The sequence below is a fragment of the Phascolarctos cinereus genome, unplaced genomic scaffold, assembly GCF_003287225.1.
Source record: "Phascolarctos cinereus isolate Bilbo 61053 unplaced genomic scaffold, phaCin_HiC Scaffold_7;HRSCAF=346, whole genome shotgun sequence".
Lineage (NCBI taxonomy): Eukaryota > Metazoa > Chordata > Mammalia > Diprotodontia > Phascolarctidae > Phascolarctos > Phascolarctos cinereus.
In genome coordinates this window covers 166,615,656-166,636,446 of record NW_027556180.1, presented here as the reverse complement: position 1 = coordinate 166,636,446, position 20,791 = coordinate 166,615,656, and the positions used below count along the sequence as shown (strand labels likewise).

Here is a 20,791-nt window from a genome sequence, read left to right as displayed (position 1 = left end):
CCAGGATAAATTCCAACATTAGCTAGATTTTGTTTGGAGCTTATCTTTTGCTCCCCACCTTTTAGAGTCTAATTCTTTTATGGTAAGAATAAAGTACACAAGAGGTTAAAGCCTTGGCAGTAAGTTATTTCAAAGACAGTGTAACTATGTAAAAGAATACAAGTGAGGAAAGCTACAACCTTAGTTTTTTGTTTTTGTTTTTGGAGGCAATCAGGGTCAAGTGACTTGCCCAGGGTCACACAGCTAATAAGTGTCTGAATTCAGATTTGAACTCAGGTCCTCCTAACTTCAGGACTGGTGCTCTATCCATTGTAGCTGCCCCTGGCCTTCGTTTTGGAAACAATGCCTGGATATTTCCTAGAATGCAGCAGTTGTGGAGGCAGTACCAGCACTGACAGTAACAGTAATGGCAGCAGTGGTACCCTCTGGGTACCATGGAGGACTTAGCAGTTCTCCAGCTCAGGCATGGCCTGCCTTTCTAGGCTTGTTGCAGAAGCTGGTTGTCAAGAGCAAGGTGAATATCCCTTATCCTAGCTATTTGTGGGCTGACCACATGGGGCTGGTTCTTTCTATATTTTGGTGAAGAAGCATTTGGAGATTACCAGGCATGGATGGGGCATGGAGACGCTGCAAGAAAGTGTCCGACCCACACTGGCGAATATCTCATGAGAGAAGCTGGCTAATCTAGGAGGGAAGCTTGGAAGGTTTTATCCACTTCTTCTGTAGGAAGGACCTCTAAGGCCAGGTGAGGAATGTGCCAGTAGCTAGGGCTGTGACCTGGAGTGGCTTTCCAGTCCTCTGGACTGCCTTGTAAGAGGCCCTAGTTCCAGACCCTTAGGCTAGTGATACCTTTATGGAAGTGTAGGAGCTGTCAGTTTAAAAGGGACCAGGAGATCAAGAAGCATAGTATACATGGCCAGCTCTGAGAGTGAGCATCTAGAAAAGTGAGTGACTAGACCAGGAGCCCTTGGAATTGTGGAAAAGACACTGCCCCAAGTGTGGCTACTGTTAGGACAGATATTCCCTGGCTACTCAAATAAGTCTGCACCATGTTTTTGTGTTTTTTTATTTACAGTGAACAGCTATGTATTTTTCTCACTTCAGCTACATCCTATTGGAAAAAAAGAACAAAACCCCATAAGAAATACACATTTTCAAACAAAACAAATCCTCACATTTGGCTATGTAAAAATGTATGTTTTATTCTGCATTACCTCTCTGTCAGGAGGTTCATTATTGGTCTTCTGAAGTTATGGTTAGTCTTTGCATTGATCAGAGTTCTTAAGTCTTTCAAAGTTATTTGTCTTTAGTGTTGTTGTTATTGTATTCATTGTTCTGATTCTCCTGATCACGTCACCTTGCATCAGTTCAAACACATCTGCAGGTCTCTGAAAGCATCCCATTTCATCATTTCTTAGGGTAGAATGATGTTCCAGTACATATCATAACTTGTTCAACTGTTCCTTAATTGATAGGGTTCTTACTTTATCACTATAAAAAGAACTGCTATAAAAATAAATTTTAAAAAATAGTTTTGTACATTTAGGTCTTCTTTCTTTGATATCTTTGGAGTATAGTGCTAATGTATCACTAGGTCAAAGCATATTTTGGGGGACATAGGTCTAATTTATTTTTTGGGTTTTTGTTCTAGGCAATGGGGTTAAGTGACTTGCCCAGGGTCACACAGCTAGTAAGTGTTAAAGTGTTTGAGGTCAGATTTGAACTCAGGTCCTCCTGAGCTCAGGGCTGGTGCTCTATCCACTTTGCCACCTTTCTGCCCCTCTAATTTACTTTCCAGAAGGGTTAAAAACAAGTCATAGCTTTACCAGTGTTAATATCTCTTTTCCTATAACCCTTCCAAATTTTGTCATTTGCCCTTTTTTTGTCAGTATTGTCAGTCTGAGAGATGTGAGGTGGTGCCTGTAGTTACTAGTGACTAAGAGGATTTTTTTTCATATGGCTATTGATAGCTTGGGTTTCTTCCTTTGAAAACTGCCTGTTTATATCTTTTGATCATTTCTCAATTGGGGAATAGGTCTTATTCTTATAAATTTAATTAGTTCTTGTATATCTTGGAAATCAGGCCTTTATCAGAGAAAATTGCTGCTAAGATTTTTTTTTCTCAGCTGTTTCCCTTCTGCTCTTAGCTGCATTTGTACTGAATACCTTTAAGTTTATTCTTACCTCTCTGATAGATATTCAGGTGATGTTTGTGTTTCTCACTAATAAAGAGTTAGAAAGAAGTATTTTGGGGAAGGTTTTTTAAAAGTTTATAAATGAATTTATAAAAGCATGTGTCAGATTCTGTCCAAGTTTGATAGAAACTTGTTTCTTGAAAGGTGGTGGTTGAATAAGGGTTTTAAGTGTTCATTGCTCAGGTTTGTTTATACCCTCCCTAGAATTGGCAATTTGGCGGGGTGGGAGACTAATGTTGACTAGCCATTTACCTCTTTTCTGTTTAAACCTCTTTCTGGTTCACAAAACCAATTGAAATTAAACTTTTTTCTGCAACTCATTTTGAACATTCCAGATTCAGTGTTGTGTAGACTTGAGTTTTTAAAGCCACAGGGAGCTGCTTTTCCTTTTGTTTAGAGCTTTTCTTTTAAGGGGATTAGGATGAAGAACAGAGAATAATCCATTCTCTCCTCTGGATATTTCTTGCAAGTTCTTAATCATGGAGCCAAATGACTTTTCTAAATCTTTGATGCCCTCTCACAAACTATCCAGAGTTAAGCCCTCATTCTGGAGCCTTATGTCCAACTTTTAATGTAACTGGTAATTTAGTTTTGGAGTTTATCTTCAGAACTTTCTCCAGCTTTTTTCCTTTTTTAAGCTTTTTTTTTTGCCTCTGGTGAGTAGGAAGGAAAGAAGGAAAGAAACAAGCATTTGTTAAGCATCTACTATGTGGTAGGCACTGTGCTAAACATTTCTCAAATATCTACTTTGATCCTCACAACAAGGTGGGTACTGTTATTATCCCCATTTACAGATGAAGTAACTGAGGCAAAAGAGGTTAATGACTTCTCCAGAGTCGTACAGATAGTTTATATCTGAGGCCACATTTGAGCTCAGGTCATCTTAACTCTGGGTCCAGCTCTCTGTCTTCTTAGAGGCACCACCAAGCTGCTCTAAGACTCTCTAGATTTTTGACTGAAGATTTGCTTAAATATAAAGGAAGATGGCAACGGTGTTTATGTAGTACTCTAAAAAATTTGGAAAGTAAGTGAATAAAAAGACCAAGAGGGTCCTTGCCAGCCTTATCTTTCTTATTTAAAAATTTTTAACTATTCCAAATTTAATAAATGCTAAAAAGGGGAGTATTTCCATATGTAAATTAGACTATAAAAAGAGGACTGTATATGAAGCCATGGATCGTTATTCCATGCAGTTTGTTATTATTTTAAAGTGTAGAATAAAATCTACACATTATTTTTAAAGCTTTTTTTCCCTTTTTAATGAAGGGCACGAAAGTTTTGATGCATGGCAGCCTTATCCTGAAGTTGTGTGGCTGGGCCTCAGTATAGGAGAGAGCAAGTGCTTTCCCTTCCTCATCCCTCTAATATATTCTCTACTGCTCTTTTATTTGGATACCCCTCCAAGGATTGGGGAGGTAAGATTTAGGAGAAGGGAGAAGGGGATGAACGCTTGCTAGAGCAAGTGTGAAAGGGACTTTTGTTGAATTGCAGATCAGATTAGATAAGTTGAGATTCCCTTCCAACTCTGTTGTTGCTATTGTGATATGTAATGTGTGCCACCATCAGGTCTTCATTTCTGATGTTAAGGTGAAATTTTGTTACCCAGGCAATTAAATTTTGCTTTTGTAAGAATTTTCTCAAGCCTAGTTTTTTGTTCACTATACTATTAAATGTTGTGTATGGATTAAAGATTTGACTGCACTTCCCCTTCTTCTCTAACATCCTTAAAGGATCTGCTGTATGATATAGTCATTGACCATATTTCTCTAGACTTTTCCATTCTTCCATGCATGTTGAAGGTGAACTCTTTTAAACTCCCTTATGCATAATCATTTCTTGTTCCCATTTGTCAGTGGAGAGATGGTTGACAAGCTGACCTGCTGAACTAAATAGTCTTTCTGCAGGGTTTCCTTTGGACAGTGATTTTTAATTGTTTGTCAGGTCAAGTCATAATTAGGGCCACATACACCCACTAAAACTTTTGGAGAACCATGAATACCAGTGAATAATCAGTTCTTCTGCTTAATTTCTAAAGGATCGTAATGTATTAGGGCTGACAACAGGGTACAGTGGTCTCCTGGGAAAATACCAATAGGAAACCTTGCTGTGTTTAAATATATGTGCTTGATACTGTATAATAAGTAGAACAGTGTGTAAGACAGATGTCACCCCAGTTTTGCAGATGATGAAACTTCTTCTCAGAGAAGTTAAATAGACTTGTCCAAGGTCACACAACTAGTAGGGGGCTGAGCCAGGAATCAAATCTAACCTTCTGACTCCTACTCCATTGACTTTCTTCCACATGATGCTTCCCCTGAATGAATTTTACATATGTATTTTCCATGTTGGTTTTGTGATGTGTTAGCTTTTACAATCTTAATGGAAATCTCTGCTTTCTTAGCAATAGACTATAGTGATGACAACATGCATGAAGCCAAACACCACCTCACTGCAATAGCTTCTTTCATGGATGATGCTAATGCATATATGAAAGGACAGCTGGTGTGTGATCCCATCAGAGAGGACCTGCTCTGGGAAAGGTAAGATGTGCATCTTAATGTTTCATTTGAGGAGCCAAAAAAGGCAAATGACCCTCTGTATTTTTCCCTCCTAGACTTGAAATTTGTGAATTCAAGAAAGGAAGAAAACAGTGAGCATCCAAAAAGATCTTAATAGGGTAGACTATTAGGCTACATATTATAAAGCCTGGCTTCCTAAAATGAGCTGCATAGTTAAGGATACAAGAGTTCATGTGAAAGTGATCTTAGTAATTTAGTGCCTTTCAAGTTGAGTAGTGTAACGTGGAAGCCAAAAAAGCTAATATAATCTTAGGCTGTGTTACTAGGAGAGTATTTGAAACTATAGAGAAGCAACAAAAGGAAGTGATAGTCATGCTGTATTCTGCATTGGTCAGGTTGTGTATTTGAGGATATTGGAGATTATGTTTTTGGAATAATTCTGACAAATTTGAGCGTGGCTTGAGCAGCACAACCATGAGAATGAGAAGACTGGACTCTACCATCAGAGGATCAGTTGAAAGCCACAGAGATACTTAGCCTAGAGAAGAGTAGAACTGGTAAAGGAGACTTGATATCTGTAATGATGATCATGATAGCAATAATAATAGCTAGTACTTATATAGTGCTAGAATGTTTGCAAAGTGCTTCACGTTTCATTTGATCTTCACAACAACTCTAAGAGTAAGTTGGGGGGAAGGAAAGGGAAAGGAATAAGCAGTTATATAGTTCTGATTATGTGCCAGGCACTGTGCTAAGTGCTAAGGTCTTTGAGCAAAGACTATCTGACTTTTTGTCATTGTTATATAAAGGTTTCGTTGTGATATCTGTGATCACTTTTGTCTCTTGAGATTCTAACAGTTGTGAGATTTCATATGGTTAAGTCACTTGTTTTAGTTATACAGCTAGCTAGTATACACCAAGTTTCCTGATTCTAACTCCAGTGCTTTTTCTACTATACCAACATGAAATGTATTTTTTTTATTGCTGTCCAAAGCAATTATAGGTTTTGAGATTTGGGGTAGTAAGCACAATAATTTTTCCTATGAATTCAAGATTCTCTTCTCTTTTGATTTTATATATTTCATGATAAATTTATTAAGTAAGATATGATTATACCATTATTCTGATTAGTTTTTAATAATTTCTAGATTAATGATTCATAGTTGTTAAATTGTTAAGTTCATAATTGTTAAAAAAAACATTTAGGAAGATGCCTATGTGCTTACAGTGGGTTTAATAGACAAGGTCCTTGCCTTTTAAAAGTTTACCATTTGTAACAGTCTGGTTTTTTGAATTGGTCTTCAGCAGTTCTATTGCTGGTAGAGAAATGCAGATAACCCCTTGGGATCAGAAGATCAGGTTTTGGACCCCCATTCCTCTGCCACTTAAGTGCTTTGTGATTTGAGACAAGTCTCTTTTCCAAGCCTCAGTATCCTCATCTGTCGTAGTTGTTGCCCAAGCCTTTTTTCCAGCTCTTAACAGTTTTGGATATATTTGAGGCATAGATAAAATATGATACAATCACTACCCTTGAGCTTATATTTGTTATTTTTTTTTTAGGGCAACTGGGGTTAAGTGACTTGCCCCAGGGTCACACAGCTAGTAAGTGTCAAGTGTTTGGTCTGAGGCTGGATTTGAACGCAGGTCCTCCTAACTTCAGGGCCGGTGCTCTATCTACTTCGCCACCTTGAGCTTATATTTTACTAAAGGTGGGGGACAACATAACACAAACACAGAAAAAGCAAAATAGGGCAAAAGAAAGATCATACCAAGGTACTTTTAGGAAAATCTAAAGAGTGGGGAGATCTAAATCATATGTTTTAATGGGCCTCAAGTGGGAAGGGAAAGATAAGAGCCTACAGCGAGCTACAAAGATGGTAAAGAGAGTTAAGGCTGCTAACCGTGGGTGCTGGAGCCAGAAAAATCCCAGATCACTACTATATGTTCTGCTAGGGAAAGGACATTTTTAAGAGTAGCATGAGCTTGACTGTATAAATTACATGCTTTCTCTGTGATTAAGGAAATGGTGGTTGTTGTTTTGTTATTAAAAGTTTCCTATTTGGGATAGATGACAAATCTCCTTTGATGCCTTCTTGTCTCTCCTAATGCTTTTTCTCCTTAAAGACTCACTAGCACCAAAGGAGCGATCAAGGCTGCATTTGCAGATGACTTTGACACCCGCAGGGCTCTTGATGCAGTTATGGACCTCATTCACCATGGCAACAGACAGCTTAAGGCTGTTACTAAGGTAACCCGTCAGTATGTGGAATTCAGAAAATGGCAGCTGTCCACAGTACTGTGGCTTAATTCAGACCGATGATGTTGTTATTTTTATAAAGAATGATGAGAGGGAATCCTGCTAACTTTATTGGAGAGACCTGTATTTTAACAACCGACAACCCAAGAACATGGGCCCAGTAGCTCTTTTGTGTTTCAGTGTTGGGGAAATCTGTTTCCTCCTTTGCCTTACTGTGATGCAATAGGTGAGAATTATGAAGAAGTCAGTGTGCCCCAGATTTTTAATACTTGGTGACAATCCTGTTAATTTAGCAAAACTTAATTCTGAACTTAATGTTATGGATGATTTCTAAATTTAGGATGGGAAAAATAAAACCACTGAAGTAAGAAACTATAGAAGTAGATCAGCATAATGAAAAGAATACTGGATCCTTGTCAGGGACTTGGGTTCTACTATTGACTCTTTTTGGTGGGGGGTAAATGAGAACGAGGGCTAGAGGGTTGAAGACTGGATCTCCCTATCTTGTCCAGTCTGGTAATGAAGTGGCCACTCACAGGCTTGATTCCCAGTACTGATAGCACAGAAACTTTAACCTGCTCCATTTTTCCAGCCGGTCCCATTCACCCCTCCTTAGGCAGTCCAATAATTCACCATGTTGGTGCCAGACTTAGTGTGAACACTCACTCTTTTCAGCTGTGCTGCAGCTCAGAACTCTTCGAGCTCAAGTTAGTCCATCAGCCTCAGCCTTCCTAGTAGCACACTTGGGTACCCTTCACTCTTAAATTAACTCGGTTTATGACTTTAGGCAAGTCATTTAACCTGTGAATCTCAGTGCCATCATTTGTGAAATGAGGAGCTTGGGCTAGGTGATTTCAAGTTCAAAATTCTGTGATTCTTTGAGATTAACAACACTTTTAAGAATATTTTCTCAAGGATCAGACTTTTCATATATGTACAGGGAACTTTTAAAATGTGGTTAATTTTACATGTAGAGATTTGGTCAGGTATCTGGGAATAGAAAATGCATTTATTAGAAGGAATTTCTACCTTTTACCTTGTACCTAATTTCTATCTGATGCCATTCTAATTAATTAATTCAGCAACCAGAAAGGAAATTTATAGTTAGATTTGCTTCCAACATGAGAATATTTTAGATATTAAATTAAAAAATTTGTAAGCCAGCTTTTGAGGCCATAGAAGACATTGATTAATCAGAGAAGTCAATGCAGTAGTGGGAAAACAAAAATGAATTAGGTGGCATTCACAAAGACTTGGTATTGCTGCATGTGTAGGCTGCAACTTAATGAGATTGAGATCTTTTAGCGTGGAAAAGGAAGTTCTTTGCATAGTCCCACAGTTTCCTTCTTACCCTGCTTTGGCCATCTAACCTCACTCTTCCTTCATGGGCTTAAGGAGTGCAAACTTTCCCCCTTTTACTTTCTATCATCTCTGTCTCATTTTCCTTCCCTTCCTATGTCTTCTAACTTTAGATTGGAATACTCTTCTCAGAGGACTGTAAACTAAAGGTACTGGCTTTTTTCTTTACCTAATAAATTAAAAGTAACTTGTCCCTTGTGAGAACTTAGACCCTAGGCCTAGAACTTAACTTTTCGAAACTGAAATGGAGACTAAAAGCCAGTCTTACCTGACACCAAAGTCTGTCACATGGCATATACATATACATATACATATCCATATACATATACATATACATATATATACATATACATATACATATATATGTGTGTGTATATATATATTTTCTCTACCTACTTTTTAATACCTTACATGGATTCCAAACTGAGAGATGAAAAGGGCAAGTGAAAAGTTTGAACATATAAGTGAATATTAAATTACTTGGGTTCTAGTCAAGCCAGTCTTGACGAGTAAGTTGTGCTCTATAGTTGTACTGCTGTGGTACTATTCATATTATTCATCTTCGTTGCTTTTGCCTTCCTTTCTGTTATATGGCAGATTCGGAGACATTAGAGTCAAATCTGCCCCTCAGAGGTGGTTGGTTGTCAGATCTCTTCCAGAAGTTCTTTGAGCTCAAATATTTTAGCCCACTTGGTTCAGGTTTCTCATTTGTCAAAGATTGGAGTTTTCCAGGCATGGCCAGTGCATGGCCAGTGTCAGTATTGGGGAAGGAGATTGGGGCGGGGGGAGAATAAGCATTTATTGAGTGCCTACCACCTGCCAGGCACTGTGCTAAAAGCTTTGCAAATATCTCATTTGAGCCTCACAACAATCCTACTGGGTAGGTACTACTATTATGCCCATTTTACAATTCAGGAAACTGAGGCAAGCATAGGTTAGGTGACTTGCCCAGTCACATAGCTAGCAGGTTTCTAAGGCCAGATTGAACTCTGGTCTTCCTGAATCCAGACCCACTGCTCTATCCACTGTTCCACCTACCTGCCCAATTCTGTGGAAGCCAAGTAGAAGTATCCTACATCAGAATACAACAGACTTATTACCAAAGTACAGTTCCATCTTTGGACAAATCACAACAGTCACCTTCTCTTTTTTTTTTTTTCCTCTCCTTGGGGGAGGTAAAGGTCAAGTGTAATAATTAAGATTTATTTCCCAAATACAGTGCCAAGAGTGAATATAGATCAGGAGCTAATTTGCAAAGCTGCAAATAAACAAATTTAGTGTAACCATGATGAACACAGGAAAATTGGAGTTTGATGTTATTTTTGCTCTCAGGTAGCTTTAAAAAGGAGGACAGGATCTCCACTAGCATGTGCTTCTTTTTAACCAGTCTGGTGAAGCCCATTGACAGAATCTGCATGATATCTATTAAAAACATTTGTGTCACTCTGCTGTTAAATCATGTAAAACCCTGTCCACACTCTGTATTTGCTTATAGACTTCACCACTAGAAGTATAACAAGCCTATAGGAATGTGGCTACCTGCAAAGCTGGGTCATTTCTCGACCTTTTTATTGAATGGATTTTTAAAAACTTACCTCACATTTGCTCTTAAGTCAGGAATTTAGTCCCCTAGAAAATTCCACATTAAAATTTAGTCCCATAGACTCAAGTTCCACAGGGTTGTTGATGAGGACAAAATGAAAGACAGGAGTGCAGAAAACTTCTGAGGTACATTGGTCTAGGAGGGAAAGTACTAACCTAAGATTCAGAAGATTGACAGACCTGGGTTTGAGTCTTAACCCCTGCCCTTCACTAGCTGCCTGGCCTTGGGCCAGGCACCTCTCTGAGCCTGAATTGCCACATGAGTAAAAATGTTAACTGTCCTGCTTGCCTTATTAGGGACAGTGCAAGAATCAAATGAAATAGTCTATGTAAAAGCATACTATAAATGAGTTGGGGTTTGGAGTTGTGATTTCATTGAACTCCCACTGAGAAAACCTCTCTGAATCCAGATCAACAATTACTTGGCAACTTTATCTTAAAAAGTTGGCTGGTAGCCCAGGGTTGCACAGCAATATGAGTCAAAAGTGAATCCAAATCTTCCCAACTTAGGCAGCCTTTCTACCTATTATTCTTAGCTGCCAGTAAAGGAGTGGTTGTTTTTAAATCATGAAGGGCAGGGAGGGTTTTCAGCTTTTCAGCCTCCCTGAAGTGTGTTTACATTTAAACATAGAGCCCAAAATTTCTCTTTTCACACCAAGATAAAGACTGAGTTATAAACGTAATTTATAATTTTTAACAGGAAGCTAACTGTCCTAGAAGTCCTGCTGTATATGGTGCCATAGTCTCCTATATTGGAAGCTTTTTGGACACAGTTGGAATTTCTCTATCAAGTAGACAGGTAAGTCATACTCTCCAAAAATCTTAACGTAACAATATTCTTTATCTCCCAGTCCAGTAATCTGTCTTCTTAACTAAACATTTCTCATGTGACAAAAATGTGTCCCTGAGTCAGCAAGAGAAAAGTGGTAGTTTGAAATGTAACTGCCTCTTGCCCACTGAGAGGAGTAAATCTGTGCAATGGGCAGGAAAAAAGCTAGTAAGAACTGAGGCAGGGGGGATGAAAGAGGGAGAAGGGTGGGTGGGGAGAGAGCAGGATAGTGTATTACAGAACACAAGTAGATTGAAGGCTAACAGATGCCAGGAAGCTGAAGGAGGGCTCAGGGATAGAGAGGGAAAAGATAAGCATTTATTAAGTTCCTACTGTGTCAGACACTGTGCTAAACACTTTACTGATACTATCTCACTTGATACAACAGGCCTGGGACATAGGTGCTATTATGAGCCCTACTTTACATTTGAGGAAATTGAGGCAGACAGAGGTTGAGTGACTTGCCAAGGGTCACACAGCTAGTAAATATCTGAGCCGGATTTGAAGTCCATTCTTCCTGACTGCAGGTCCACCGCTCCAAACCCTGTACCACCTAGCTGCCTCTTACAAATACATTAAGAACGAAAGAAGAGAGATGACGAGACACCTTCCCCCTCCCTCCCTTGTCGTTTCTCCTTCTATACCTCTCTTCCCTTTAGCCTCCCCCTACCCCTTGTAGAGGTGCATGAGTAGGGGACATTGCATAGAACATCAGATTTTTATTTGTTGCGTTGACTGATTTTGCCAGTCTTTCCCTGCTCTTTTATAAAAATGAAAGAGATTCTCTGTTATAAAGTATAGGTCTGTGGAAGGGAAAAGGATGAGGGGAAATGTAGTTGATGTTAGAACAAAAGATATCAATAAAAATCTAATTTTTTAAAAAAGAAGTATATAAAAAGAGTGAGTTAGAAAGGAAGAAAAACAGTAATAAATGAATTAGATTAAAAATTAATCTTCGGCATTAATGGCCATTTCAAGAACTACTGTCCACATTCCTATGTTTGTGTTTCTTCTTCATCTTGAGGCATACGACCTGAATATTTCTCTCATCTTGAATTCTCTAGTCTCTTGTATCATTTGCCTGTTGCTTGGACCATCACAGCCATGAAAGCTTTTGAAGTGCACTCTTTTTACAAACACATTGAGAAACCAGACTCAGAGGTCTAGAGCAGTAGTGAACCTGACCAGTGAAGTCCATTATTTAGCAGTGTTATTTGGAGCTGCTCAGAGGCTTATGTGCAAAGATGAGTTTTCTATCCTCAGAAGATTAAAAAAAAATTTTATTATAGTTTTTCCCCCAAGTGCATGTAAAACAGTTTTTAACATTTGTTTTCTAAAATTTTGAGTTCCAAATTCTCTTCCTCCTGAGATGGTAGGAAATTTAATATAGATTATATAAGTGCAATTATGCAAAACATTTCCATATTAGTCATTTTGTGAAAGAAAAAAGAGACCGAAAAGAAGTATGCTTCGATCTGCATTCAGATTCCATCAGTTCTTTTTCTGGAGGTGGATAGCATTTTTCATTATAAAAATAAGTCCTTTGGAATTATCTTGGATTATTGTATTGCTGAGAATAGCTGTCATTCACAGATGATTATCGTAAAATATTGTTATTATTGTGGACTGCATTCTCCTGGCTCTGCACATTTCACTTTGCATCAGTTTATGTAAGTCTTTTCAGGTTTTTCAGAGAGCATCCTGCTAGTCATTTCTTAGAGCACAGTGGTATTCCATTACAATCATATGCCACAACTTGTTCAGCCATTACCCAGTTGATGGGCATCCCCTCAATTTCCAGTTCTTTGCCACCACAAAAAGAGCTGCTATAAATGTTTTTGTACAAATAGGTCCTTTTCCATCTTTGAAAAAATCTCTTTGGGATAAAACCTATTCCTGGGTCAAAGGGTACTGCAGAACATTTTGATGTCCAAGTTGCCCTGGAATATCAAAGTTTTAGTGAAGAAAGTTTCCCCGTCTCTTGCCTGTACCAAATTCATCTTGGGCAATCTGAAGTCCAGCCAGGTAGACTCCTTGTGATTGGATTTGTGGGTCTAGTTCCCTTGGTAAGGATCTCAAAATAAAGTTCAGGAGCTTGCATTTATTTCTGTACCGTTATGGCTAATGGAAACACCAGGTTTATAAGTGGAGTGTAATTTAAAAGTGATGACTTGTTTTGCTCATTTTTCCTGGTAATTGATTCTTCATTGTAATTCAAGCTCCTTTGCCTTCCAGAATATCATATTCCAAGCCTGCAATCCTTTATGTAGAAGCTGCTAAATTCTGTGTAATCTTGACTGTGACTCCTCAATATTCGAATTGTTTCTTTCTGGCCGCTTGCAGTATTTTCTCCTTGACCTGAGAGTTCTGGAATTTGGCTATAATATTCCTGGGACATTTCATTTTTGGATCTCTTTTGGGGGGTGATTAGTGGATTCTTTCAGTTAGCATTCTACCCTCTGGTTTTAGAACTTCAGGGCAGTTTTTCTTGATTTTTTTTTTTAATCATGGCTTACAGGTGGTCCAGTAATTCATAAATTGCCTCTCCTGGATCTGTTTTCCAGGTCAGTTGTTTTTCCAGTGAAGTATTTTACATTTTCTTTTATTTTTTCATTTATTTGGTTATGTGATTGATTCTTGATTTCTCAGAGTCATTAGCTTCCATTTGTCCAATTCTAATTTTTAAGGAATTATTTTCTTCAATTAGTTTTGTACCTCCTTTTCCATTTGTCCAATTCTGCTTTTTAAGGAGCTTCAGTGAATTTTTGTGCTTCCTTTACTAAGCTCTTGACTCTTTTTTTATAGTTCTTTTTCAACTCTCATTTCTATCCCAGTTTTTCTCCTACCTTTCTTATTTGATTTTCGAAATCCTTTTTTGGGCTTGAGACCAATTTATATTTCTCTTTGAGGCTTTGTATGTAGGTGTTTTGACATTGTTCTCTTCTGAGTTTGTGTTTTGAACTTCCCTGTGGCCATAGTAGCTTTCTATGGTCAAGGATTTTTTATTTTTTGCTCATATTCCAATCAATTTCATGACTTTTAAAGTTGAGCTCTGCTCAAAACATTTCGATGGGTCACAGGCGACACTGTCACAAGTTTCTTGTGCTGGGGGCCAGGGATGTGGTCACTAGCTTACTGCTCCAGGATCTCCAGACTGGTAGTTTGCCCACTGTTCTGGGATTGCCCAGCCTCATTGTGCCTGTTGCACAGGAGTTTCCAGGGCTGGCAGTTCACCTGGAGGCCTCACTTCTGGCCTGCTGAGCCAGGACCCTGGGGCCTTGATTGCTGATCTGTGTTGGGGCTAGGGACCTCATGCTGGCTTACCTGGATACTGCCTGTGCTGGGCTACACTCCCTTTTTACCCAAGTGAGATAACCTTTCTTGTGCTTCCTTCTAAGTTATCTTGGGCTGTAAAATTGTTTCACCCTGTCCCTTTGTGAGTTCTATGACTCCACAATTTGTTTTGAGGCTTGATTTAAAGTTGTTAAAAGGGAAACTGAGGAAAGCTCACACAGCTTCCTGCCTTTTCTCCACCATCTTGATTCTGCTTCTATTAATGACATTTTTTAAGAGCATAGCAGAATTTATACTCATTCATTCCACAGAGAAACTAAACACTGACAAAATGTAAAGCTTTATGGCAGGTGTTGTGGGGGATACAAAAATGTTGAAGGAATCATTCCTGTTTTCAGGGAGTGTTTGACTTGTTGAGATAAATTGTCTATGAACTATGCCATTGGTGGTGTGTGTGTACGTGTGTGTACACACCCCATAACTTGGACACTTTGTTTCCAGTTCATGTTTTATGGCCACTATTTTCTGTTTTCTCTAACTGCCTTTAAAATATTAGGAAAGATCCTTGCCATAAGTGCTCGTAAAACATATTTTGAATGAATGAGTGACTCAGAATGCAGAGCATTTTACAAAAAAGCGTTCCTTTTTTTTTGTTCCAGAATGAGTCTATCTTTTGCTCTGAATACAAAGACTGATTCTACAAGAATTGTGACCCAAATCTTTAGTCTAGCCAGTTCTTCCAGCAACCCCCCACCCCACCTCCAGCTCTTTACACACTGGTTACGTTCTACAGATTTTGAAGCCTGCATTTAAGAGGGTGCAGAAGATCTCTGTTGTTTTTTTTAGATCAGACGCTTCTCAGGATGAAATCGTGAAAAGACAGGGGCACTACCATGCTGTTTCCTCTCCTTGTCAAAAGCAGCTAATTAACCTCTTCTCCACTCCTCAGGACTGATCTGGCTCTTTTGCTTTTGTCTGTAACAAAATGGTTTTCAAATCAAGTTAAAAATAACGGTGATGATAATAGTTTAATAGATTAATATAGTGGTTTAAGCTTTAGCACACATTTCCCCTGCATTAATCATGTGAGGTAGGAAATGCTAGCATTATTCTTCTTCTCATTTTACATACAAGGATATTGAGGCTCAAAAAGGTCCAGTGACTTCTGTGACATCATTGGATTACTTGCCTTATATGAGTCTTTAGTTGTAGTGTGACTGCCAGAAATTTAATATAATCTTGGGCTGCATGAGAAGAAAAGTAGTGTCCAGAATGAGCTAGGAGGGGATAGTCCTCCTGTGCTCTGTTAAACTATACCTGGGGTATTCACATCTGAGTGCCACCCTTTAGGAAGTATGTTGATAGAGTGCTTCTAAAAGAAGATCACCAGGATGGTGTCAGGACTGGACACTGTGCCATGTGAGCATCGAGATGAAAGACCTTGGGGTAACATAGGATCATGTTGTCAGGCTTTTGAAGGGCTGTTTTCTCTTCATCACATTCTTCTATATGCATCATGTTTGTCATTGCTCACAGCACAGTTAATATTCCATTACATTCATGTTCCATAATTAGGTTAGCCATTTGCTGATTGATGGACATCTACTTTGTTTTTAGTTCTTTGCACTCTAATTATTCCTAGTGGAGAAATATTGAAAGCTTTCTCATCAAGATGGGTATGAAGCAGGATGTCTGCTGTCATGGTTATTATTTGATGTAATATTAGCAATGCTAATCATAGCAATAAAGAAAAAGAAAGTAAAAAAGTGTTCATTGGCCAAAAGGAGGCAAAATTATTTCTGTATCCAACAATGAATTGTCCCATCTTTTGCCATCTTTGTTAGTTTGATAAGTGAGAAGTGATACCTTAGTGTTGTTTCCAATTTCATTTCTTAGATTTTTAGTGATCTTGAACATTTTTTTCAGGTGGTTATTAACAATTTAAATTTCTTCTTTTGAAAATTCTTTGTTTATAATTTTGACCACTTAATGATTGAGTATTCAGGTCTGTATTTGTCAATTCTATTTAGATGTTAACTATCATACTTTTGTCAGTTACTTAACACAGTTTTTATCACAATTTGTATCCTGGTTTTAGCTTCATTGATTTTTAATTTTTTTTCTGTTACAAAAATTTTATGTGATTGAGATAGTCTCTTTTGTCTTTTTTTTTCCCCCCCTTATCTATGATTGTGAAAACTACAACTTTCAATTTATATCCTTTGCTCCTCTTGATATATTTATTTTGGTTGGTGGTTTGAGAGTTTAGTTTTGTCAAGAGTGGGATGAGGACAGAGTTTAAGGGGAATTGAAGGCTAGTAGATGCTTCATGGCTGGACAAAACATCTATAAATGGCTTTGCTACAGTTTTGTTCTTCTTGCTATCTGAAATACAAATACTCCATAATCAAGCATTTTCTTTAAATAAATGTTGTCCAGACCAAAAAAAAATGATTACTCTAGGACTAGTCATTGCATCAACTTTATTGAACCAAATCCAGAATATTACTGTTTCTGTGAGTTTTTATTAGGACCCAGACATAGCTCTATGTGTTTTTTCGTAATGGAATTTTGTTTGTGTTTAGTTTATTTCAGAAAATAGGAGCTCAGCTACTCTGCATAGTGTGGTTGATGAACTAGTGCAGTTTCGTTCCAAGGTCCGTCAGTACTCCCTGGGTGCACCAGAAGGCACAGAGACTGCCCTGGCTGACCTGTCCAAAGAAGCCAAGAAGCTACAGAGAGAGAAAAGGCAACAGTTGCGATTAGAAAGGGAACCTTTGCTTGAAGCTTGTGATAGCCTCCGGCAGAACCTTGCTGCTTATGGAATCAACATTAAGGTTAGTTAAGCACCTTATGCTTTGTGTAAAACATGCTCCAAAATTTTCTGAAAGGGGGGGGAAATGCCTCTTTTTTTGGAAACGTGCCAGAAGGTATAGATTTTTAAATTCCTTATCTTGAGGTTGGAAGTGTTGCTACCATGGGTGGGAAGTGTTGCTACCATGGGTGTTAAATTCTGTGGATTAGTTGGAGAGAAGAAATTTATAGATTTTGTTTGACAGTTCCTTAAAAGGAGTATTTGAATGGCTGCCTTTAAGTAGCTTACAAACTGCTTTTCTTTAAGGAGTCCCTGAGGCTGAAGGGCACCAAAGTTCTCACCAGGAAAAATGATAAAGGCTGATAAGGTCCCTCTGGATCTCTTTTTGAATTTTATTCAAAATCTTGCCATTAAGAATGCTTATTTTTGGGGCAGCTAGGTGGCACAGTGGATAGAGCACCGGCCCTGAATTCAGAAGGACCTGAGTTCAAATCTGGCCTCAGATACATAACACTTATAAGCTGTGTGACCCTGGGCAAGTCACTTAACCCCATTGCCTAGCCAAAAAAACCAAAAAAGAAAAAATTTTAAAAAAAAAGAATGCTTGTTTTTTCCCCTTTTGGTCTGTTTCTTCTTTCACAACTGACTAATATGGAAATATGTCTTACATGATTGCATATATATTACCTACATCAAACTGCTTACCATTTTAGGAAGGGGGAGGGGAAGGAGAACCATTTGGAACTCAAAATTTTGCACAAATGCTAAAAATTATCTTTACGTATAATTGGAAAAAATGCTATTTTTTAAAATTGGTGCTTATGTGAAAAAAAAGGTAGCTTTTTAAAGACAATTTCTTTTAAAATTTTGATTTATAGGATAGGAGCAGTATTTCTACATGGGAATTGCTGGAACCAGGAACAGAAGAGCAAAAAACTGGGACATGAAATAGATTTAATGAAATGTGTTCTTTATGGACGTGTGATTCAAGATTTACTATTGGAAGAGTAAAACTTTATATTAAAGTTTTTCTTTCTGCTGTTAAATCAACATTAAAACTAAATTTTAAACTGGTAGAAGTTGTTTCATTTCTATCAATTATGCTTAAGAGATTTTCACTTTTGTCAGCTGTATAAATACCATTTATAAATGACTGACTTAGCTTGCTTTGTAGATAGTACGTTCAGTTTAGTTAAAGAGGAGGAGGAGTAAGCCTGTGATTTTGTTGGTAAAGAGAACTCTGAGGTGAAAGAACTTCCGATAGCAATGTAGGTCAGTCAACACATTCTCTGTATCTTACAGTCTTTGAGAATTGCTTAGAGGACGGAGAGGTTTCGTTACTTGCCCAGAGGCACACTGGCAGGACCTGAGTCTTCCTAGGCTTGAGGCCAGCTTTCTATCTGCTATGCCACTCCTTCTCAAGTTAATTTGAAAAAAAAAACCATAAAGCAATATTAAACTCAAGCAAATGAAAGCACAAGGATTATAGGACATGGGGACAGACTGAGGAGGTGGGCCAGTATTTTCACAGTTAGGGAGTGGTTTAAGGGTGGTTAAGACAGAACACATCATGAGAGTTGTCTGTATTCAGCAATGTTAGTCTTGCCACTGCATGAGCCTGCCCCTCAGTGATTTCCACAACATGCATGCCTTCTGTCACCTGGCTAGAGAACACACATCCTTGTTGTATTTGCCGTCCAATCAGGTTTAGAAGGACAGTTGGAAAACTAAGAGCTGTTTGTGTTGGGCCCAGCCTGTGAAATGGACAAGATGCTAGGACTTAATTGTGCTTCAGAATGAAGTTCTCATCAGTGAGTTTCTTCCCATGTAGTGACTTGACGTCAGTGCCACTATGGTATGAGGTCACCAACTGGTACATGAACTCTAGAATGATTCGGTGAAAACAAAAGCCTATGTAACCAAACCTTTTTTTCACCAGTGTTCAAAGCATGGTCATTTTTATTGTCTTTGGACCTTGTCTGCAAATAGTTGAAAAGTGATGTGGCCCCATGGACCAGTTTTTTGTTGTTGTTTTTTTTTTTTATTAAGTTTCTTTTTCCATCAGCAAAAATCCATTTTCTCCCTTCTTCTCTCCCCACATTGAGAAAGAAGGAAAAACAAAGCTCCTGTTAGAATACACAGTCAGGCAAAACAAATTTCTGCATTGGCCACATCCAAAAAAAATTATGTCTGATTCTGCAGATAGGCAGCATATTTCATCATGAGGTCATTCATCATGCTGATCAGATTTCCTAAGTCTTTCAAAGTTGTTTGTCTTTACATATTGTTATTGTATAAATTGTTCTGGTTCTACTCACTTCACTCTGTCTCAGTTCCTACAAGTCTTTCCACATTTCCTTGCAATCATTCTCTTCATTATTTCTTAGAGCAGAAGTATTCCGTATACAACATTTGTATGCCGTCACTTGTTCAGCCATTCCCCAATAAGTGTGCACTCCCTCAGTTTCCAGTTCTCTGCCACTTTAAAAAAGCTGCTATAAATATTTCCATACATCTTTAGAGTTTATTTTGCTTGGGACTAATTCCTCCTTTAATCATCTCTCCCTGTCATTTACTCCTTTGTCTCTTCTCCCCTTTCCATCCCATTTCCCTATTTTGTGAAATGTATTTCTGTATCCAGTTGTTTGTATTCCTCTTTTAACCAGTTCAGATGAGAATGTTAGCTGCTCTGCCCACTGCTTCCTCCTTATTTGTATAAAGTTCTGCTTGCACATCCTGATTGTTAGATAATTTTCTCTAACTTTCCTGTCTCTATATCCTCCCTCCTCCTGCCACATATTCCTGTTCCCTTCTCTTTAAGATAGAACCACTACTAGGCCTTCGGTCTAATTAGACTCCCTCTGTGATCCCTAAAGTTGACCAGGTTCTGTGGGAACATGTTTCATCCCACCTATATTGAAATACAAGCAATTTTTCTCTGTTTAGTCCTTATGATCATTCATGTTTACCTTTTTATGTTTATCTTGACTCCTACATTTGCATTCCAAGTTCTGTTCCTCTGTAGGCTTCAGGCTAGGCAAGAATCTGGAACTGAGACACCACTGCACTCCAGTAGTCCAAGCCACACAGTTACTGCTTGCTTCTATTTTTTCATCGTGATTTTCAGGTAGTCCTATAATTTTTAAATTGTCTCTCCTGAGTCGGTTTTACTGATGAGGTATTTTACATTTTCATCGATTTTTTCATTTTTTTGTTTTTGTTTGAGTCTTGCTCTCTCATAGAGACATTAGTTTCCATTTGTCTAATTCTGGTTTTTAACAAATTGTTTTCTTCTGTTAGTTTTTGTCCTTCCTTCTTCAATTGGCCAGTTGTGTTTTTTAGGGACTTGTTTTTTTCAGTGTATTTTTTTTTCCAATGGGCTAATTGTATTTTTTAAGGACTCTTCTACCTCTCTCATTTGACTTTTAAAATTCTTCTTCAGCTCTTCTAAGAAGGCTTGTTGGGCTTCAGACCAGTTCATATTCCCTTCTGACGTTGCGGATGTGGGTTTGTTGACAATGTTGTCCTCTTCAGAATTTCTGTCTTGATCTTCACTCTTCTCATAATATGAATCTATGGTACGTTTCTTTTTACTGATGCTGTTTCTTTATTCCCTGCCCTTTAAAGAGATTGAGCTCTCCTGCTGGGGCACAGAGGGTACTGACCCAAGCTTCTTGTGTTGGGAGCCTAGGTCTTGGTCACTGGCTTTGCGTTCTGGGGCCTCTTATGCTGGGAATTGGAGGCTGTAGGTTTCTGGCAGCTTACCTTGTTTGGGGCTGGAATGAGCAAGGCTGGAACTTTCAGGCAATTCTAGGTTGCCTGCTTTTCCTTTCCTTTAGCTTTTTTTCCTGCTCCTTTTAGATGGCTGCTGCAGGATGTTTATCTGCCTGGGGCCCCCTGCAGTGTTGTCTCCCTCGTTTC

At 38.4% G+C, this 20,791-nt stretch overlaps 1 protein-coding gene across 4 annotated transcripts in view; it reads left to right on the top strand.

Annotated features, from left to right (window-relative positions):
• CARS2 (cysteinyl-tRNA synthetase 2, mitochondrial) overlaps positions 1–17,949 on the top strand; it is a 66,867-nt gene extending 48,918 nt beyond the window's left edge. For all 4 annotated transcript variants that reach the window (XM_078147321.1, XM_078147320.1, XM_078147323.1 and 1 more), the window contains 5 exons: positions 4,597–4,735; positions 6,839–6,962; positions 10,633–10,731; positions 16,641–16,892; positions 17,749–17,949. In XM_078147321.1, the coding sequence (XP_078003447.1) occupies positions 4,597–4,735; positions 6,839–6,962; positions 10,633–10,731; positions 16,641–16,892; positions 17,749–17,817 (683 nt within the window). In that variant the 3' untranslated portion in view covers positions 17,818–17,949. The remainder of the gene's footprint in view (positions 1–4,596; positions 4,736–6,838; positions 6,963–10,632; positions 10,732–16,640; positions 16,893–17,748) is intronic.
• Positions 17,950–20,791: the final 2,842 nt, after the last annotated feature.